The 22,990-nt window shown below is 45.5% G+C and overlaps 1 protein-coding gene across 2 annotated transcripts in view; it reads left to right on the forward strand.

Annotated features, from left to right (window-relative positions):
* Window positions 1-6,343: 6,343 nt before the first annotated feature.
* BICD2 (BICD cargo adaptor 2) overlaps window positions 6,344-22,990 on the forward strand; it is a 90,365-nt gene continuing 73,718 nt past the window's right edge. The window contains exon 1 of one of the 2 annotated variants that reach the window (XM_082060109.1): window positions 6,344-6,793. In XM_082060109.1, the coding sequence (XP_081916235.1) occupies window positions 6,554-6,793 (240 nt within the window). In that variant the 5' untranslated portion in view covers window positions 6,344-6,553. The remainder of the gene's footprint in view (window positions 6,794-22,990) is intronic. The other variant, XM_082060110.1, reaches the window with a different exon arrangement.

Genomic DNA, 22,990 nt, shown 5'->3' on the forward strand with positions numbered 1-22,990 from the left:
TAATCAGCTGGCCAAGTAAAACATTTGGTTTACACTTCTCTCTGTAAGAATGTCTTCAGGAAGCAATGGGACATTACTTGTCCATCTGCCAAAGGTCTAAAGCAGTAGGAGTTTAATATTCAGTGCTAACAGGTGAAGATGAGGCTGATGGATTTAGAAATGTTGTGAGTGGTGCTGCACTATGCCAGAGACCATGCACCTTCGGGACAAAGAGGAGCTTTCCAGATGACTGAAACCTGGTCCCTTGTGCTGAGCTAAGCAGGGCAAGGTGGGAAGCAAGAAGATCTTTGGAAGATGTTACAGAAACAGAGGTTGTGAGAGCAAAACATACGGATGAAATACTGACAAATGCTGTACTCTTTGAAACTAATAGCCACAATGACATAAAAATACAGCTAGTTTCAGTGAAGAGACAAGTAAGTGGAGCATGTTTTTTTGAGTGTGAGAGGTCTGGGATATATATGGGTTATCTGTGTGGAAGGTATGCTTAGATGGAAACAGGAGAATTCCAGCTATGTTCTTGGCATCATACTCATGTGGGTTTTCACTTATGATAGCACTTTGTCAGTGGACCTTCTCATTGTAATGATGGGCTATAATTACCATGTAATTTGCATCCATGACTGCCTATAAGAATTGCAGGTATTCCAGTCAAGAACAGGACTACTAACTTTTTTTTTGTGCTACATGTTGAATGATGTTACCTCTATAATAGTGTGAATTTCTTCGTGACAGGGTGATAGAGGGTTGCGGTTCTTTGGATGGGGCTTCACATCAGGCCGTCTCTGGCTTCCAGTTCTTCCCCTCCAACTACCAGTCTTTTTCCAGATATGGTGAAGGAAGATGTAGCTTTTGCTTTGGTCAGCCTATTGTATTTCCTGCCAGAAGAAGAAAGCAAAACTAATTCTATTTTTGTTTGTATTTTTGCCAACAGCTTTCTTTCTTTATGTGTTCTTGGCAGTCCACCTTCACATGGAGAGCCCTAGTGAGCTACCAAAAGAAATGGGGCATGTGCTGAGAAGAAAGTGCACCTCTTCCCTTACAATGGTCCCAGTGGCCAGTGAGGTGGGATGACGCTATGGATGGAGGCACCTAGTCCCACAGACACTGCTTAGGAAAAGCTGTGGCATGTCTGCTTTTATCTTTCTATGGAATTAATTATGTTTATAGCAGCAAGGAATTCGACTGCTGGGTACAACCATGTGCTTCTGTAGTGCTGCACCTCTGTTTTTTATCAGTGTAAATGTAGGCAAGTCTGTGTAGAAGGGACCTGGCTCTTGCTGTGCACCGGTGCTATCTCCACTGAAGACTGTACAGCTATGTTCGTCCATAACTAGTGTGAATAGATTCTTGTAATGCCGTCTGTACAACCTGCACCAATACACTCCTGCATCTGCTTTGCAGATACACAAAAAATAATTCAGATGTATAAAACTGCAGTAGCTATAAAAACTACCCCATTAAGGTTTAATTGTTTAAATGGATACATTTAACAAGGTGCCATTAACCTGGTGCTCTGCTTTCCTGAACCCTCCTGTGGAGGCTCTGAACTGAGCAGTGAGGCATTTCATTATATTTTAATTGTGGATTTTATAACATCCAGTGGAACCACTGCCCATAGCAACACATTACAGTTATCCCTTTTTATACATCTGTCGATTTTTTAGTCACCAGGGGTTGCCTTCATTTGCATTTGGGGGTTTGGTTGTTTTTTTCACTTTTTGTTTGTGGTGTGTTTTTGTTTGGTTGGTTTGGTTTGGTTTTTGATAGCAGGTGTTTTCAATCAGTTCTGGAAAGGCAGCATTGTCTGAAAGCCAGAGCAGAGGAACAGGCATCAAAGGACAAAGGCTAAGCTATAAGTCTATTTATTTCTATCCAGATGTACAAAATAGGAAGCTACTGCTACAATCTTAAACCCACACAGTAATATTTCCGAGGGCTGAATTTGAGCCCTGCCTCAGTTACCAGCGGCTGGCATTGACCACAATTAAATATTTTGCTTTCATAAAACAATTTTATTTAGGAATCATAGGAATTTAATAGGAATTCAAGTTATTAGTAATTATAACAGGAATTACAGCAGATGGCCTGTAAGGTGCTTGTCCCTGCACACTGTCACCTCTCTGTCTGCTCCCACCGCTTCCCAAAATGCAGGAACTTTGCTTCACTACCAGCCTGTGCATCTACACCAGCCTTCTGATCTTTCTTTATTTAAACTTGGTGCTCTTGTCTTTGAGGGCTTTATTTATATGAGAGGAAAATAACAATAAGCTCAGACATACTATGAATTATTTAGTTGATTAGCTTTTAAATTAGTTGATTAGCTTTTAAGGCCACTGTGAGGTTTTGGTTTCTTTTTTATTTATTTATTTATTTTTTTTTAAAGTTTATCCTTAATCTAATCTAGAAAATTGGCAGAGCAATACTATGCTAAGAACAGGTCAGGATGAGCAGAGAAGGACTAACAGCCATTTCTCATCTTGTTGAGCTACTTAGAAGCACAATGGGCAGGTGAATGCACCAGCAAGAGATGTAATGTACAGTTTGGCTTCCCTGATGTAGGGAAAACGCTCTATTTCAAACTTACACATCACCTAGTGAGTGACATTAAGTCATTCAAAACAGATAAATTCCAGCCCAGACATGAGATGCCACAGAAGTGCGCTTGCTTGGAAGTAGAGAGGAACTTTTGGAAGGACTTTTACACATGCCTTGTCTTGAAGCAATTCCCAGAGCTTTGCTTGACATTAGGAAAACTGGCATTGCCAGGAAGATATTCTAGGAGTGAGGAAAATCGTCTGACTGCAGAAATGCTGCCTTGCTGTTTCACCCAGATTAACTCTTCAGCAAAAAGTGATGGAGGAGAAGGTGCCCGCAGGATCCTGGGACTCTGGCACATTGCAGGAGGCAGCAGAAACGCTCCTCAAAGGCACCAAAGCTCCTGTGTCCCCTCTGAGGCCGAGACTCTGACCCACTGATTTTACCCATGTCACATCAACTTGGAGTAATTAAATTGACTTCAGTGAAATTCCAGCTGCATTTAACAGCGCAGCCAAAAGCAGGCTCTGGATTATGCCTGTCTCACTTCAGAGCTTATGAGAAGAGAGAAAATACACAAACTTCTTTCCTCACACTGGTGGAAGCAAGTAGAAATGGTTCTTACTTGCAAAGAGGAAAGCAAAATCTGCCCCGCCAAAGCACGTGCTGCATTTCTGTGTGTTTGCATAACTGTATTATTCCCCTGTAGGTGACCTTTGGCAGCTGGGACCCTTTTGAGTTATAATAGGAAAATGAAAATGAAGGTAAAAAACAAGAGAGACGGAGCAATAGCATTGCAACGATCTGCTTGGTTATAGTGGTACACCCCTCGGTGGAGGCTCTTGTTTTGCTTCAGTTTAAACATGTGCCTATATGATTTATCTAAAATGAAACAGGCTTGGTTTAAATCCAAATAAGGGTGTGTTTACCTCATCAAAAGAGAGTAAGTAATGGCAGCCTATTTACTCCTTGTCAATCAGATTTGCAAAGATGGTTTAAAAGGGAGCATTTTCAGCAGCGTGAAGCATAAACTTTACTGCAGTTCAGTTGACGAGAGGTCGACCGCTTGGGATGACCTGGCCCTTTCTGCAGACCTACAGCAGAGGCTTCCTTAGGTGAATGAGACCTACGAACAAAGATGCTGGAAAGCAAGAGGGCACAGCATGGTCTGGAGAAGCTGCAGGTGGCTCTGAGAGAGGTGCCAGACTGGCAGTGTGAGGGGGAAGAGGAGAAAACAGGGAGATGTTTGAGGGGGGGAAAATCCTCCCTTCCTCTCTGGCAGAGTATGGACGTATCCTGAGCATCTGCTCCCTGCTGCACCTGGCAGATGTCTGCCAGATGTGCCGTTATTTGGACCCTCCAGCCATTCCTCCTTCACAGCTCCTGGCAGTGGGCCCTGCGTTCACCAGGCTGGATATCCAACCGCTCGGGTCACGGAGCAATCCCCACTGTTGCTGTATGCTCCCAAAGGCAGCCCAGGTGTTCCATCAAATGTCCAAATTTAAGTTGCCTCTTTCTCCTGATGCTTAGACATCTTAAGAATTTGCTTTTGTGACAAACATATCTTAATTCCTCTGCTCATTTCTTGCATGCAGGTGCTATCACTAGCAGCTTTCTGCCAGAACCCACCACACTCTCGAACATAAATATTTTCAAGCCACCTGAGCCTCTCAGTTTCTTATTTTGGAGGATCTTTTTTTTAAGAACAGTCATTGCCATACCTTACACAAAGATCTACCCAGTCCCGAAGTGTTCCTACCCATAAAGTGTTTGGTTTTGTTGTTGTTTTGTTTTGTTTTGTTTTCCTTAAATAGAAAACAAGAGAAGGAATTGGGCACTGCTCACCAGGGCTAACTCCCACAATAAGAAAAACTACCCAATTTTATTTTAGCATTCAAGATGGTTCCTGTGTGTGTCTACCACCTTGTGCTCAATGGTTAACTTTAAAATCTCAGCAGGAAAAAAAGCTGGCCTTCTTCACCTATTGCATAAGGCTTATAGCGCCGTAAACACACTTGGCCGTGATACCTTGAGTCAGTGGGGTAACAGCTAAGCCTTTGGAGTTTGGAAACAGTGAACGGTGCCCAAAATGGGCAGTGACCCCGGCTGTGCCCAGGAGGAGGTGATGGGCACAGGCCAGGCTGCGCTTCCACACTCATTCCAAGCTTTTATTATGCTATAACATTACCTAAAGGAGGGTGAAGCGGCGGGGAAGCCAGACGAGCTCCCCTGCTGATGGGGGGAAGCCTCCTCGGTGCAAAGCAGGGGCACATTCACAGCGTCTTTGTGGAGCTGCTTAGGAATTACAGTGGTCCAAATAAGAGAGGCATTGGGTCCTGTTCAGCCTTTGATGTGTTTTAGAAATTAATTCTACCCATGGTGGAGAAACGAGCATCGCAGTTTCTGTGCCTTTGACTCCATACTTGCCCAATGATGTAACCTATGGCAACAGCTGATCACATTTTTCTACCAGATTGGCAACTTCTTTTTCAAGCAGCGTGGCAAAGTTGCCCAAGTATTATTGTCTCACAACTGCTTATGTCAGTTGAACTTGCTGCGACATCTTCCTCCTTCCACCATGCAGTCCGTTGGTATGTGAGCAGCTTGTCCCATGGATGTGCTTGTCCTCTGGATGATGCCAGGGAACATGGGCTTTGTTCCCTGTCAGCGAATGGAGAACTACTTAAAGCAGGAACTGCAATGGGAAAAAGGCACTGGCGGCTCTTGACTGCGGACTTGGGGGCCGATGACAACACTTCTCACGTCAACCTTCTGGTTTTTCTGTACTGGCGTGGCCTACAATACCCTCCATTCTGGCAAGTGGGAACCACCACACCGCATCTGTGATTTTGTCCCCATGCGTGGCTTATGTTATGTGTCCTTTGCATGGCACCCACTGTGTTAACGACGTCCGACACCTCCTGACTTCCAGCAGTCCTGAGACAGGGAGCCAGCTGCCAGGGACGTGTGTGCAGTGGTGCATTTTCTGCTGCGCCCTCACTTGGGCTGCATGAGGGTTCGTTTGTTGGTTTGCTAATATTGTGTCCAGTTGTGGCCCCTCAGTTCCAGCAGGACAGGGAACTGCTGGAGAGAGTCCAGCGCAGCCACCAAGATGCTGGAGGGAGTGGAGCATCTCCCGTGTGAGGAAAGGCTGAGGGAGCTGGGGCTCTGGAGCTGGACAAGAGGAGACTGAGGGGGGACTCATTCCTGGGGATCAATATGGAAAGGGGGAGTGTCAGGAGGATGGAGCCAGGCTCTTCTGGGTGACAACCAGTGACAGGACAAGGGGCAATGGGTGCAAACTGGGACACAGGAGGTTCCACTTAAATGTGAGAAGAAACTTGTTCCCTGTGAGGGTGGCAGAGCCTGGCCCAGGCTGCCCAGGGGGTTGTGGAGTCTCCTTCTGTGCAGACATTCCAACCCGCCTGGACACCTTCCTGTGTAACCTCATCTGGGTGTTCCTGCTCCATGGGGGGATTGCACTGGATGAGCTTTCCAGGGCCCTTCCAACCCCTGGCATTCTGTGAGTCCATGAATTTCCGGCGCCGCGGCTGACAGACGCGGCCGTGACAGACGACGCCGTTATAGTCCTTGTTCGGCCCCGCCCAGCGGACGCGTTCCCGCGGGCGCGGCCGCCGCCGCCCGGCAGGGGCCGCTCTCCTCCCTCGCCCCCGCCCCCGCCCGTCGCGGTGCATGCTGGGAGTTGTGGTCCGGCGGGCGGCGCGCCCCGCGGGGCGGCGGCGGGGCCGAACTACCGGCTCCAGCGTGCCGCGGGGCGCCGGGCCGGCCGTGCTTTTTGAATGATTTCACTGCGGTCGGCGCTCGGGCTGAGTTCCGCAGCGGCGGTGGCGCGGCGTGAGGGGCTCTGCGGCGCAGCGCAGCGGGCGCCTCGCCCGTGGATGGCAGCCCGAGCGGGCTCTGCCATGGCCGCCCGCGGGCCGCGCCGCTGCTAGGAGCGGCACACGGGCTGCGCGTTCGCCTGTTCGCCCGCCCGCCTCGGCCGGGGGCCGTCGACATGTCGCTGGCCATGGAGGAAGAGGAGTACGCCAGGCTGGTGATGGAGTCGGAGCCCGAGTGGCTGCGGAGCGAGATCAAGCGGCTCTTCCAGGAGCTGGGCGAGACCACCCGGGAGAAGATCCAGGCGGCGGAGTACGGGCTGGCCGTGCTGGAGGAGAAGCAGCAGCTGAAGCAGCAGTACGAGGAGCTGGAGCTGGAGTACGAGACCATCCGCGGCGAGATGGAGCAGCTGAAGGAGGTGAGGCGGCGGCAGGTGCCTCCCCGCGGGGCGGCCGGGCCCCCGCGGCGGGCGAGCGGACAAAGCGGCTCGGGAGGGAGCGAGCGGACAGATGGCCGGCTCGGAGCCCGGGGATGGTGGGCTGAGGGTGAGGCCGTCGGAGGGCGAACCTCCCCCCGCCCTCCCGCAGAATTTGGAGGAGAGCGCCCAGGCCTCGCTCTTGCTCCGGACTGCGAGGTTAAACCCACTGGGAAAAGAAAGGGAAAAAAAAAAGAAAAAAAAAAAGGCTTTTGTGCCCCTGACCGCTCTCCTGTGCCAAGGAGACGTGGGGGAGCCCCGCGTCAATGCTCTTCTTTCTCTTCCCGGCCCGTTTCGCCTCGGGCCGCACCGGGAGCGGAGCCGCTCGCCGCCCGGCGGGGAGCGGGGCCCCGGGCGGGGCAGGGCGGGGGAGCGCCGGGGCTTGGGGCTCGGACGCCTCTTTGGCGGCTGTCACATCCCTGCTGTTGTGCGGAGGGAGAAGTCTTGCGTTGGTGTTAATGGCTTCCTTCATGCCGAGCAGCACGACAATAATATAGCGGGCTTTAGTTCACACAGCTTTGGTTTGATGCAGCTCCCTGTTGTTGGATTATTATTATTATTATTATTATTATTATTATTATTATTATATTTCAGATCTAATCTGTACAGGGGACTAAGGTTTGTCGGAAGAAATACTGTTTTCTTAGGTCAACTGTCACATACATCATAGGATAATTTCATTTGGAAAAGACCCTCAGGGTCATTGAGTCCAACCATAACCCAACTCTAGCACTAACCCATGTCCCTAAGACCCTCATCTATGTGCCTTTTAAATGCTTCCAGGGATGGTGACTCCACCACTGCCCTGGGCAGCCTGTTCCAATGCCTGACAACCCTTTCTGGGAAGAATTTTTTCCTAATACCATTCTCATGCAAGATCTTCTCCAGGTCTAGAACACAGGAAAAGTGCTGCCTCAGGAAGAGTCCGTGCATGGAGTGGCACTCCCTTGCCAGAATATGTAGACACATGGCTGGCTTTCCTTATGAGAGCACAGCTCATCCCCTGCCAGTCTGCTGCTTAGCATGTCCCATGGGAACTCGTTTGTCTGCCTGTACCTTTGGTTATTCTGGTGATTGCTTCTGCGCAGGCAAACGCCGTCCTTATTTTCAAGTGATTTAGGCCTTGTCTTGGTTGCAAAAGATTTTATACAGCCTAAGAGGTGAATATATGTGGGTTTATTTGACCGGTGCAAACTGTATCTTATGGGTTTTTGGTTTAAACTCATTCAGTTGGAAATGGATTTCAAGTAAGTCAAAATACCCGGTTTCAAATGGGAAGTAAACAAACTGCTACAAATTCAGCTGAATCTGTCAACGCCCTCACTTCCTGCATCCTGTGTTTCTTTTGGTCTTGTAAATAAAACTTTATTCTGCTTTTATTATGTTAAAGAAGCATAAAGAAAAGAGGTTAATTACTTTGAATTACATGGCTATAAACTTGTTCACTAAATATGCAAGCTGAACTGATGAACTGCTCTAACTAAAGCCACTTGAGACAAAGGTGGTTACAGCAGCATACAGTAGCAAAGATGCTACGTGAGAGTCAAGGGTAGAGTAGCCTTGAAAAGAAGGTGAGCGCAATAGAACTTGTGCTAAAGGGAAAGAGAAGTCAGTAAACCCGTTTGGTAGGTGGGATGGGAAACGTGGCATTGAGAGGTGAAGGGAGTGGCCCAGCATCTTTGAGCAAGCCGGCGCCTGACCCACGGGAGGGAGCCTGGTTGCCTCCGTCACAAGCAGCGCTTTATTCACTGGGCTGTGCTGTGAACACTTGGGCATTACATGCGTTGGCTTTTTGATGGAAAAAGGCTTGAAGACAACTTCTTTTCATTCTTTTAGGCCTGTAGCGCTTCAGAAGCTTGTAAAAGATTTGAAAAAAATTAAAATGGCAGGATCAGCAATGATTCATTCCTTTTTGCTTTTAACTTTCTGAAGGATTTCCTTTGTGTGTGCGTGTCCCGTTGTAATTAAGTTAAAACCTGGGAGGCATACAGTTTTGGGAACAGCTTGAGTACTCTGCTAGTTAACCTACGCAGGGAAAAAGCATTGCTCCTCTAGCTTGCTTGTGATGCTGTGGAGGAATCTGGTCTGCATTATATCTTGTAAACCTCTAGCAAATGCATGAAGCATGCTTCAGAGGAGGAGTTTATCAGCTTTGCTGTTTATGCAACTTGCTTTTCCCAGGCTCGGCTGGAGGAGCCTTGCATGCAAGGCTTGCTACACATCAAGCTCCAACCTACAGGGACTCCACCTTGGGTTACCTGCGGTTGTTCTTGGGAAAGACATGGGGTTGATGGTGGCATGACTGACTAGAACAGGAGCGCTTTCCATCTCTTGCTCCTTAACTGCGACATCTTGCAGCCTTTTAAAATACAGCAATTCTAGTCTCTATAAATAATCTTGTGTTGTTCTGCTCTACTACATCTGGAGACTTCAGTAGCACAAGGCCATGTTATGCTGAGTGCTGTGCAGGCACACGGCCAAGCTTTCTGTCCTGCTGGGCGTTGTAGGTTTGGATATACTTTAATTTGTTTAATGTTATGAGGCATCCCATATCACGGCCCTGTTCATACTGTAGTTAAATGGGCTCTGAGCATGGGAACTTTGTAACATATTTTGTTGAAAGTACAGGCTTCTCTGCTACAGTTGCCAGATCTTCCCTAGGTTTCTGGCCAGGTTCTCCTACCTGACCCCATCCCTGGCTGTGGCAGAATTGCATAGCCTTCACCTCCACAGTTTTATCCCTTTGGTAAACACAGGTGGCATCCTCAGAGCTGTACCCATTTTGTAAAGCTGTCCGTGTGCAGCCAGTATTTGCAGTTCAAGTCCTACTGGTGAAACTGGGCAGCTGTCCTGCCCTTGCACTGAGGCTCCACACCAGGCTGACTTTAGTCAGGGTCCTTGATACATTGTCGAGTCTTCCCTGAGTTTGTCCTTTTACCTGTTTGCATGCTGTTTTGATCTCCTATGTTTTATGGTAATTTGTGCTTCGTTTCTTCTGTCACATTCATTTGAGAGAACTAAATTTAAATACCAACTGTCTCCCAGGTAAACTAATTTGTTATCTTGAGTCCCACCTTTGCTTTTGTAAAAAGGAATTGATTTCAAACTTTTAAACACTGTAGATAAATAAGTTTTCCCTAGTTCAGAGCAATAAGCTACTGGTTTTCTTGTAGTGAAATACTGCATCACATTGTATACATATAAGTTTTATTGGGGTTTTTTTTCCCCTCTAGGAGGTGAAGTAATAAGGATTTGTTTCTGTAGGCTGTGTTCAACTAGTAAGTCACCCTGTGAGCCTTTGTCTGTGATGGTGCTAATTGTAGAAATTACAGGGCTGCCTACCTGCTGGAGCTGGGATTTCTGTAGTTACAGGGAAGATAACGTAGGATCAGCTCTTTGTGTGCTCCAGCTCACAGAAGTGATTGTCTGAGATTCAGTTATTGGCATTCCTGATGATTAGCAGAGGAAAGTGGTGTGGAATATTAGATTGGAAAAGGGGTTATCTGCTTCATTCAGTACTTTCACGCTGCTTTTGAGATGTCAGTTAGATTTATAACTGTTAGCTCGGTTATGAAACCGGCTGCTGTCCAAAGCTCCTTTCTGGTTAGGTGGTTATGTTGTATTGGTGGTGGTCTACTTGCCTTGAAATCCCTTGGAAAGCACAGGCATTATATGATGAATAATTTATTTCTGTAATAATGTAAAAGTATGCAAGTAGATTGCGGCTGTCCTTAAAGTCTAAAAGCATGTGTCAGTACAGCACAATTAATGTGATGTATATGTTGTTTAAGGGAGGTGGGGGAAGCTTACAATGAAGGGTGGCATTGATCTGTACATGCCTCTGCATTTCTCTGTAGGGTGGCAGTGACTCTTGTTTCTGTTTTTTGCCTTTAAGGATCACGTATTGACTTTATGCCATGATGTGAATTCTCTGTAGAGGATTCCCGGGTAGGCTTGGAAACTGTCTTTGAAAGAAAGATTCAAATAGCACCTTGCTGCTTAATTTCCCATTAAGCGAAGGGGCGATGTACTATGCAACTGAGGTGATACATTCCCAGGTGTAATATTTATTCTTCTTAGTGGACTGTACAGTATCTGTGGTCACTAGTGGAAGTTTTGCTTTGCTTAATTTGCTTACATATGTAATGATTAATTGGATATGTGATACTTTATCCAGACTGGTTTAATGCTTTAACTGTGCACCTTCAAAAGTGGAGGAGAAATTGTTCCCTTTCCTGTATACCTTATATAATGCTGCATGCTGCATACCTTATAAACAGACATATAAGCTGGTTACTGAAGTAGCAGTGATTTTCCTCACTGGATGTATCCATTTTCAAAGCCTTTTACCAATTATGCTGTTGTACTGCTATGCTCATTTTGTGTGTTGGAATATAAGGACAAAGAGGGAAGAAATGGCCAGCCTGTAGTCACCTAATAAGTCAGAAGCAGGCTGGGGTTAAATCCTCTGTGCTCATAGTTCAGTGCTGGATTGGCCAGGTCTTTCCATTTAATGGTGGTAAATAATGATGTTCCGTAGTAATACCTCTAAGGCCTCAGATACACCTCTGCAGTCTCCTACCAGATATTCAGGTGTCACATTGATTCCTGCTGAAAGGGAAGGACTGTAATGACACTTGAGATTACCTCTACCCTTCCAGTGCTGTTAAAACCAAAGGTTTAGCACGTGAAGTAAAGGGATTATTTTGTGTTGGGTTATTTTGTTTGGTTTGTTTTGATTTCTTTTTGTTTCTAGACAAAACTCAATTCTGGTTATATGAATGTAAATCCGGAATAAGAAAAGTACAATTACAAATTGATGTTGGGGAACTGATAACAGTTTTGCACATACTAATGGAAAATAGTTATACTGCTGTGAACCTGCCTTGTGGATTTAATAGTGATTGTTACTTGGACTCCAACACCTGCCACACTTGGAATGTAAGAAGAGAACAGAATTGCTGTCTCTAGTGTAAAATCAGACTGAAAACTGCAGTTGGGGTAAGCAAAATATTCCCATGTAAACTAAGCTTCTTATATTTTGATAAATTATAGTTGGTTTACATTAAGAATAGAGCCACCTGTAATTTAATCTGTTCTCTACAGTGGTATATAGACACTTAATACAGGGTTTTGGAAAAGCTACTTTTCTTACATATCCTTATTCTGGAAAAAACAAAGCCTGAAGAGCTGAACATTCCAGTTTTTCCTGCTGTACTAGAAATAGTAACCTGTAAGGCTTCGTGTTACTAACTTCATTTTCTTTGCCACTATTGCTTGAACTGCCTTTCTTAAAAATCAGAAATAATAACATTCTCAAAGTGATGATTTCATATTGTTTTACTGTAAAATTGCCAAGTTTTCTTCTTGGGCTTTTCTGATAAAGTTCACTATACCTTGTGTAATAGAACATCTATAAATATTTGGGTCAACAGTAAGGACCTTTAGGTGGAATTATTAAAAAACCTCTATGTTTCCGGACTAGTGGTTTTCCCTAAGGTGCTGTGGTCTGAGCTGAGAGCTGGGTCTTGGTGAAATGGGGTGTTTCATTTTTGTTTTGTGATGCTTGTTTTTGCCTTGGCCCAGAATGAGGCCTGTCCCTGACCTTCCAGCAAACATTACATGATTTGTTTCTAATTTTCTACATTAGATTAAACCCAAGGTTTCATGAAAGAAAAGTTTGGCAGCAGTAGTTCCATTTGCTACGTATTTTTCCTCTGGAAGTGTGGCAGCACTGAGTGTTTGCTGTCCTGGTGGAGGGGATACAGGCAACTGCACTATGGAACAGAGCCAGATTTTCCTCTTTATTCTTTTACTTTGTTGTTGTTTTTGGTTTTTTAGTTGTTGTTTTTTTGTTAACAGATCCTTTTTGGTTTTGAATTAGGTCTGTTCCCCAATTTGGTTCACAGACATGCTGTATGTGGTTGTGCAGGTACCACCTTACCAGTAGCATGGTACAGCAACAGCAAACAGGCGACGAGAAGAGCATCTTAAGCAAGTTTTGCTGCTCAGTTCGATGGTGGCAACAGCATCACCGTCAGGCTGGAGGGTATGGTGAGGGTCTGTACTGGGATGTAGTCTCTCTTGCAGCGCTTTTTGTCTTTACCCAGATAAGCTGTTCATATTAGAGACTTACATTGGGCATCCTTCAGTGCTCAGTCCGGGCTGAGGGCACTGCAGAGCTGAGGCTCCGCGGGTGGGATGGAGGGGCTGCCGGGGCATTCGGAAAACATGGTGAAGGGCTCAGCAGCTGGGGCAGGAACCCACAGAACCCCAGAATGTCAGGAATCGGAAGGGACCTTGAAAGCTCATCCAGTGCAATCCCCCCATGGAGCAGGAACACCCAGATGAGGTTACACAGGAAGGTGTCCAGGCGGGTTGGAATGTCTGCACAGAAGGAGACTCCACAACCTCCCTGGGCAGCCTGGGCCAGGCTCTGCCACCCTCACCAGGAACAACTTTCTTCTCATCTTTCAGTGGAACCTCCTGTGTTCCAGTTTGCATCCATTGTCCCTTGTCCTGTCACTGGTTGTCACCAGAAGAGCCTGGCTCCATCCTCCTGACACTCCCCCTTTCCATATTGATCCCCAGGAATGAGTCCCCCCTCAGTCTCCTCTTGTCCAGCTCCAGAGCCCCAGCTCCCTCAGCCTTTCCTCACACGGGAGATGCTCCACTCCCTTCAGCATCTTGGTGGCTCAAGCCACAAAGCGGCACAAGAAACACCAGTTCAAGTACCGCATGCTGCAGCCTCTCTCTGCAGATGCTGCAGGGCAGCCTTCTTCAAAGCGGTATTGCTGGGGGTTTCTAGTGGGCACCGCTGCGTGGGTGACGGCTGCGTGTTCCCACGGCCCTGAAGCAGAAGCTTGTGCAGCCCCTGGTGTGGCAGAGGTCCCGCCTGGAAACTGAAGGTCTCAAACCTACAGTCGTTGGTGTTTTGTCACATGGGAGTTTTCATGCAGCTCTGCTAGGGTGATAGCTGCAATTTACTCATTTCAAATCACAATTCTCGCTTGCCATTTCAGCATCTGCTGGAACAAACTCAGTAGTTTCAGGGATGTTAATACTTCATTTATCTCTTTGAATTTAGGACCATTTTTCTTCTAATGTGAAAGAAAATTATAATGACTTGGAAAATTGCCTGGTTTCCCTAAAAAGGGGTGAGTGGGTGGGAATAGCAGTTCCTGGGTCTGCGTGCTGCCCCGCAGTTAATGGATTCACCATTTCCTCTTTCACTCTACTGTATGTGAAGTTGTGACTAATCTGTAGCAGCGTGGGGCCACAAGATGACTTCCAGAGTGTGATGCATCCTCCAGGCATTCATTCGCTTGCTTTCTCTGCTTTTGGCAGACTGCGGAGAATTGTTTGTTCAGATCTGGTAACCCAGCAACAGAGGAATATAATGTGGGTTTGAAATATGATCCACAAAACCTTAGCAGAGGGAAGTGACATAAATAAACTTTGCCATCCAAATGAATGCAGGAGCATCAATTTCAGAGAATAGCTGAAGTTTTGAGTGTAATCGCTGCAGAGCTGCTCCTTTTTTCTCATTTTCCCCTTCCTCTAGCTCTTGTCTGTCTTCTTTCCGCCTCCTGCTTTCCTTCCCCTCCTCTCTTGCCATCTGTTTTCCCTACTCTGACTGAAATACAGGCCAGGCAGGGGAGTCTGACTCCACACCCCCTGTGTGCCAGGCTCGCCCCCCACACAGGCATCGCTTTGGAGGGGGCAAATGGCACCTGAAGGTTGCAGACTACCTGAAGAATCTGCTAAAGGCTGTGGTCTGCCTTGCCCATGAACCAGCGGGATTTGGCACTGTGACTCTGGGGAAGCAGGGACCCATGTCACATGTAGAGGGTCCTTTACACAGAAAAACGTTTGGCTCTGGGGTCTGTGTGTCTGCTCATGGGCCTCAGTGGGAATCTTTGGCCCAGAGATAGTTGGAGCAACCTGGGGGTCCTGGGGACAGCAGGATGACCATGAGCCAGCACTGGGCCCTTGTGGCCAGGAAGCCAATGGTACCTGGGGTGGGTTAGAAGGGGGTGGTCAGTAGGTCAGAGAGGTTCTCCTGCCCCTCTGCTCTGCCCTGGGGAGACCACACCTGGAATCTTGTGTCCAGTTGTGGCCCCTCAGTTCCAGCAGGACAGGGAACTGCTGCAGAGAGTCCAGCGCAGCCACCAAGATGCTGAAGGGAGTGGAGCATCTCCCGTGTGAGGAAAGGCTGAGGGAGCTGGGGCTCTGGAGCTGGACAAGAGGAGACTGAGGGGGGACTCATTCATGGGGATCGATATGGAAAGGGGGAGTGTCAGGAGGATGGAGCCAGGCTCTTCTGGGTGACAACCAGTGACAGGACAAGGGGCAATGGGTTCAAACTGGAACACAGGAGGTTCCACTTAAAGATGAGAAGAAACTTGTTCCTGGTGAGGGTGGCAGAGCCTGGCCCAGGCTGCCCAGGGGGGTTGTGGAGTCTCCTTCTGTGCAGACATTCCAACCCGCCTGGACACCTTCCTGTGTAACCTCAGCTGGGTGTTCCTGCTCCATGGGGGGATTGCACTGGATGAGCTTTCCAGGTCCCTTCCAACCCCTGACATTCTGTGGTTCTGTTTGCTGTGGGAATGGACATGGTTTCTCTGCAGTCCTCATGGCTGTATTTCACACTTGGGTCAGGGAGGACTGCACTGTTTTGGGACTGATAAAGCTCTCGCTGAAGCAAATGGCATGTCTGGTGGTGTGCTGCACTTGTGGTGTATGTCCCAGCCCCTGCAATATGCCACAGTCCTCTGTCTCCTTCAGTCTTTTGGTTTTACCCCTTAATTGCTGCCAGCGTGCTGCCTGGATCTTGGCAAGCCTATGGAGTGGTGCTGGGTGCTCTGCTGTAGGCAACAGGGCAGTATTACAGTCAATTCATTGGGAACTATCTCTGCGTGTCCTGTCTGTCAGTGACCGATCCTGGAGTTCAGCTCTGGCCCCGAGGCATAGAAGTGCATTGACCTAATGAACGAATAAGCTTATTTCTTCACTATTGCTACAAATAAAACAACTGCCATCTATCCTGCCAAAACCAAAGAAGTTTCTTTGTTTCCTGTGCACAGAGAGTTTGTTACATCTGATTTTACTCTCTTTTCAAGGTCAGAATCCTTTTTGTTGTCAAATGATCAATGGATTCTGTTTGTTTGGAGCTTGTTCTGTTGATGTCTTGCACTCCCCCCCCACAAGGCTGTGTGTGTTTTGAAGGAGGGATTTGGTTGTGATGCCCAGTGAGGTGTGTGCAGCACAACCCAGCTCTTGCCAGTAGCTGTGAGAGAAGCTTTATGGCACTGTGATGCTGGGAAGGAAACACGGGGAATGCATTTTCAAGCAGTCGGCATGTAATTATTTTGTGGTTTGCTCTGATGCCATTTGGAGGGGTATTCTGGCCTTTGAAATGGGACTCAGCTATTGTAGGATGAGCGCAACTGTCCCCGAGGGGCAGTGAGCGGAAAAAAGCAGCGTCGTATAGCATGTGCCCTCAGCTTTGGTACATACTATCAAAAGAAGAAAGATGATTTTGCCAAAACATACCTCTCTAAATAAATTTTGGTCTCTGATTTAGCTGAAATAATTCAGCAGTGATCCCGATTTAAACTTTTCTCTGGCACGGTTTAATCCAGTAGCTTTCTGAGACACATAGCTATGTGAATAAAGGCTCCAGTCTGACTCACGTCTTAGTTCACTGTGTTTCAGCAGCTGTGCAAGCAATTCTGCTTGCCTGCCTTTTGGTGATGCTTTCATAAAGTGTTGCTTTTTAACCAAGAAGTAGTTAAAATTAAATATTCTTGGCTGTTAATATCAGGCAATAATTTTTCACATAAATAATATTATCTTGAAGTGAGGAACAAAGATGGATCGATTCATTCCCAGCTGTAACATCAATAACAGTGAGGCTTGACCTATAACAAGAGGTGTCATTTTTCCCTTCATCAAACACCTATTTTTCCATGTGTGTTGTTTTCTCCTCAAACCTTTGAGGCTTCAGTCTCTGACATCTCTCATTGCACAAGTCCATTTTACACATTTGGTGATGGTTTTCATTCTGTCAGCCAGCGGTACTGGAAGATTTTCCCACATCTTACAGCTGCAGAGGGTTTTAAAGAAGAATTTGCATTTTGAATGCAGCAACATATTTAGTGTGACGAAACACATAAGAAAACGCGAACCTTTGTGCACCCTCTGAAGCGTTAGTACCCTTAAGAAGGCTTTGTCCTGGCCTTGTCCTCTAGAAAAATACGGCGATTTTCTTTTCTCCCAATTATAATGGAATGATAAGCTTTGTGATCTTAAATAAATCCGCCTGCTCTAGCTTTTGTCAGCCGGCTTTCTGGTCTTTCATAACAATATGGATGGTTGTTCTGAAATTTGAATGGCTGGTTGGTTTTCGAGATGAATGAGATCCTGTCATGTAAAAATCTGTTCTATGGTGTATATAACAAGTACACCTAATGTGAAAGTGGGATCTTTAGCATAACTGTATAGCTACACAAAATCTGCATTTAAATAGTGTCAACGAGTTAACTTCAAGTGCATGAAAACCAGAACGTTTTGTTAAGTCGGAAAATCCCCTTGCTGTGTCAGGTTTATTTGGCATTGCTTCTGTGTTTATGTGTAGGCCTCGCTTTCCTCATGGGAAAGAAAAGATAAGTACAGTAGATTGCAGTTTCAAGTATTACCCTGGGCTTATTGGTTTGATTCACAATTTCTTGTGTATCTTTAATAAGACTTTAAATCCAAACTTGCCTGATTTTTGTGTCATTGTTTTGGCAAACATCTCTGAGTTTTTCAGGCTTCTTGTGTTAGGATATAATGGTCTTTTCCTCCTGGCATTTTTGTAATGAAAACCATTTCAGGTGGGCAGGAAAGCACTTATCTAATGCCTCATGTCAACTGTAAAGGTTACACAGAGCCAATGAAAGCAGAATTGTAATTTACTTTTCCTAATTAGTGAAATTGCTCTAGCATCTGCTTATTCAGTTGTGACAAGATCACCTGGGACTTCAGTGGGAGCAGAGGCCAGTCCAATATGACTGTTTCATAGGTGAGTTAAGAAAAAAGAACTGGAGTCAGGAGGGCTTAATAAAACATTAAGACCCCTTTTCTGCCGTGTGCTGGGCTCGCGTGGGATGTGCTGATCTCTGTGCCCACACTTGTGCAGCAAACCCATTCCTGGCAGACAAACATGAAAGCACTGCCCGTCTAGCCTCAAATACAGTTTCTCATAGCCAAAATCTTGGCTTTGCGCACTGCAGTGTTGCCAGTCTTCAATGCCAAGATATCAAGAATTGTGCCTTTAAAAGAAACAAAAACCCTCACACCTAAAGCTTTTTGAAGTGAAGAGAGTGGAAGGAGGAATTGAGAATTAGGTTGACTTATTTCTTTTGTGCACCCGCAGAGGCTGTGATAGAAAGTACCTGAAGTGCCCCTGCATTTTGCCCTTCTCTCCTGAAAAGGATGAATTACATGACTCCGGTAGTGGAGTTTTAAATGCAAAATAATTTGAGACTTCTGATAGTCATGAGACAGTTTTGTATATGGATGTCTGAAGTATTAACTGAGCATCTAACCTTGTACAGACGTTTATACTTTTAAGCTCCTTATATAAACAAATGCATGCACAAAATCATACCCTTAACTCTGTAGCTGCTTTGAGTTTAATGAGAGTTAAAACTTGCTCTTTCAAAGACCCTTTGTTGCAATGTTTCTAAAACCAGCAGAAAAGCCTAGTCTGTGTTTTGCTCTAATTACATACAAACCGGGAGATCTAATGGGAATGCAGGCAGACCCTGAAACCTAATGACCAGGACTGCAACGACCTTTCTTCTCCAATGACAGGAAAGTGCTATATTAGCATTTCCTTGGAGCTGTGTCTCGGTGTTTGGTGGGCACATGGAAGTTCAGGGAGACACCCCTGTGAACACTTGGATTTTGTTCTGCAGTTGCAGTACCAGATTTGTGTCTTGTTTTTCCTCCCTCCTTTATTTTAAATGGGTTGGGAATGTTTTATGGGCAGGAAATGGGAATGGCTGTGTTGTGAGCACAGCTGTTTTCAATAAACCAGTGGAAGTGTGTTGAATTCTCTCCGTTTGGAAACAAGAAAAAACCTCATGGAATTGGAATCCCTCCTTTGCTTTTTGAAACAGCAAACTTAGTCTTTAAACTGTCCTCTTGCATCCTTAGTTTACAGATTTCCCTCATTAAATTTGTGAGAAGGTAAATTGAAGGAAAGGGATTTGAGACTTTGTTTTCCTACTACTGGAGTTTAATCTTAAATCCATTCCTTCTTTAATTCTGTTTAAGGTTAGAATTTCTAATTCTTGTTACCTTTGAGAAAGGAAATAACATCCTGAAATTCCCAAATTTTGTTTTCAGGTAAAACCTAATGTACTTAAGCAATTCTTGATAAAACTCCTAAATACAGTCCGTGTAATTAGCGCTTTCTCTCGCATTTGCACTACAGTACAGGCAATTAAATACTGAATGGAAGGACTTGGCTAATTTAACATGACCTTGGTGAACTGCATTGAGAAATCTCTTTGAAGGCATCAATCCAAATTGTAAACACAGATATCCCCATGACACACAACTAACAGATTTCTGTATTACGTTGGAAGTTAATAAGGCATAGATGTGTGGTGAATATCTTGCAAGAGGAGGCAGCTGCTTGTATTTTTGCTCCTTTCTGTGTGTACATTTGCATGTCTGAGAAATTGTAGCATTAGGAGAAGACTGAAAAAGCTCAAGCGTTTATTACCTTAAATCTGCTGCTCTTAAGAATGATTTTTGAAAGATGTTTATGATCATCGAGTTTTTAATATATAATGAAAGGATGTGTAAATCAATCTCTTAGGTAGATCTTGGTAGCTGCCAGTTGAGTGGGAGGAAAGGGTAGGGAGAGCAAAAATGAGAATAGGAGCTAGTGACTGAAATGGTAATGTTAAATCTTTCTTAAATCTTTGTTTATAATCTTTGTTTATTTTGTATTATCAAAACATTCCCTCTGAGTACCCAAGCACTGTGTTCAATAGGAACGTCCTTCCTGGAGCTGTGGGGCTGGAGGATGTCGCTTCTTGTTCCGTTACTCTTCCCTTTCTCTCTTTTCCCACCCCCCCCCCCCACCGTACTCTTTTAAAATTTTGGAAAGGGTGTTGTTTCTACTTTCCAAATAAACTTTGCTGGAGAGTTTCATTGGATCTGTGAAAAGATTTTTGGAGGTATCTTTCCCAAAAGTGAGCTGGGTAGTTGTAGAGCTGCCTCTCTCGTTTTCTGGCTCCTGGTCATTCCATGCTTTCCATTGCGTGAAGGTTTGGCCCTTTTGTTCAGATCCCTTCTTATTACAGTTGCTGAATTCAATCTCCTCATTAATACGCGTCCTTTTGGTAGTTCAGTTTGGTCTCAGAATTTCTTTGTGTTTGGAAGATAAAAGGGAATACATGGAAAAAAACAACAACAACAACAAACCTTTTGGGTGATCTTTCTGGTTGTTTGTGATGGGGTTTTGTTACGTGATTTTTTTGTTTTCCCCTCAAAGGATGCTGTTTCTCTCGCCCTCCTGCCTGTCCCTGTATGTATTGAGTGCTCAAGAGCCACAGTCTTCATGGTCTTGGAGGGGAATCTCTGGGGCTGGGGGTCACCTGGGGTGGGTCTGTGGGTCTGTCCGAGCTGCCCACAGAACCAGGAGATGCTGCGGTTGGGATTTGACAGTCACCAGCCAACTCCCGCCTTCCTCTGTAAAACCCACAGGGCTTTGATTTGGTTTCGTTCCTGTTGCCGATTGTGAAATCGCTGTGGTTGGAGTGCAGAGTACGTAACCTTTATGAAGTCTCTCCTTCTTTCATGAAGGGTTTTTACTGAAAGACTTCAAAATTGAAGGCTTAGAGTAAAATAAAGAAAATATTAGGGAGGTTTATTCGAAATTTAACATGATTCATCTGTAACAAGCTTGTCATGTTTTTCTTAAAATGTTAGCAATTACCTGTTGCTTTCAGTTGTGCATGTATGCCATGTTTTGTGTTGCACAGGTTTATTTATATAATAAACACTACGTGGTAATTTCTCTGTTCACTATGTTAACATTATAGCAATGCCAGGTGTAAAAGTATATGCACAACTGGCTTAAAAATAAAATGATAAGCCTTGGCCAAGGCTACTTTATCTAAAGCATAGTTAGCAGGAAGGAATGTTGTTCTGCCCCAGGATAAGCAACATGCAGCCAGCAGAGCTGTCTCGCTCCCCTGGGACTGCCTGTAAATACCAGCAGACTTCAACGAGAAGTTTATCTTTGCAAGAGAGCTGAGTTTGTCAGAGGGGGAGAGCTGATGGTGATCTTGCAGCAGATTTTAACGTTAATAGCTTGGTGCTTGTGTGTCGTGTCTTGGCCAAGCGGCGGTTTCTCTGGGGCGAGGGTGAGCGGCGGCAGAGAGGGGGTGTTCTGCTGGGAAGCTGCCGCACAACAGCGTGCAGCGGAGCTACGAGCTGCCAGGAGAGGCTGTGCTTTCTGCCCGACAACAAGTGAGGTTCACCTTGCCACGCTTCCGGGCTGGGATGGATGGAAAGGGCCCAGGACACGCTGGTGAGCAGGAACGCAGTGGCTCCACTGACTCTTCTGGCTCTCTGGTGCGGTTTGAGGGCTTGCTACATCTTCTGGTTCCCACCTGCAGCTTTGACACTGGCTTCATTACAGACACATTTGACTCAGACTCAATAGGCAAAATATAAGGCAGCTATTTTTAATAGGCTGCACTTATTCAAACAAAAAAAAAAGTACTGATTACCACTAGAAGAAGAAGCCTATGTTCTCTACTGTTAGTCCAATTTAGGAAGCTATTTAAAAGTGAGCTGAAGCAAAAATATCCAAACTAATCCCTGGGAAATGAGACTGCTTGCACTTAACTGGCTAAATTGGAGCAGTGTTTGGGGAATAGGGGTGTTTTAAAACATTTCTCCCCTCCCCCACTGGTTACAATGAAGTCTTGTTCAGTAATCACAGAAATATTTTCAGAGCACATTTGAGTCACTTGGAACAAATCCAGCTGTGGAGTTGTTTAGCTCCAGCCTCTAATGTATTTGTGTTGCTGCAGAACAGTCTGTAAAAACTAGATTGGACCATAGCATATACATAAGTAACCGCAAGCACAATGTGCCATGTTTAACTTACTTTCTCATTTTTTTCTATTATTTGCCCACAGATTATGGAGCCTCCATCTTTGGAGGCATTCAAAACCCAACTGGGCAATGTCCTGCGCAACCTGCTGTAGGTGGCCCTGCTTTAAGACTATATGGTCTCTAAAGGTCCCTTCCAGCCTCAACTATTCTACAATTCTATTTTCCTGCTGCTTTGATATATTTTTATTGTATTATTTTTACATGCTGTGCTTTCTAATATGCCCCATAGTCTGGGACACAGTTCTCAAGTTTGAACTCATTTTATGATTCCCCTCCCTCCAGCTATTTTTAGGCAGTGAATAGTTGCTGACAGATTGAGTAGCTGAATCAAGATTTTAGCAAGTGGAGCATGTGAGATATGTTAGGTGTTTGACTGGATTTTGGGAGGGCTGAAGGAATGCTGACTGCTGTGACACTTGCAGTATTGCCTCTTCAGAAAGGAATGCAGAGATGGGTTGTCTTCCGTCAGCGTCTGGCCTTTCACAGGCTTGATAGTTTCATTCCTGCATTTAGGTTTTTGCAGTGATCCTACTAATCACTCTCATGTTCAGGAGTTTTTAAGCCCTGCTCCCACCCTGCATGCATTCTGCATCATTGCGCAAGACTCCCTGTCTGGTTTTAGCAAAGCACTTCACATCCAAGGTAGCCACTTCCACAGGGTAATTCAGCCTACAAAATCCAGTTACGTTTTGGCCATTACATGAAAGCCAACAAAAGTAACTCAACTGTTTCAATACCTAGCTGATCATAATTTTTTCCAGTGTGTTTTGTGAATGAGAAGGCAGGAAAGAAAAATGTGGGAGCGAGCTGAAAACAATAATACTTTTGTATATTCGTATTATTTATGGGATGGGAGGGAAGCATGTCCAGTTTTTCTTTCTCTCCTCCTCCCTTGATGTTTGCTGTGAGTGGAGTTGAAACTCAGATGTTCTTTTAACACCTGTTTTGTTT

This window comes from Streptopelia decaocto, assembly GCF_964273445.1.
Source record: "Streptopelia decaocto genome assembly, chromosome: 8".
Lineage (NCBI taxonomy): Eukaryota > Metazoa > Chordata > Aves > Columbiformes > Columbidae > Streptopelia > Streptopelia decaocto.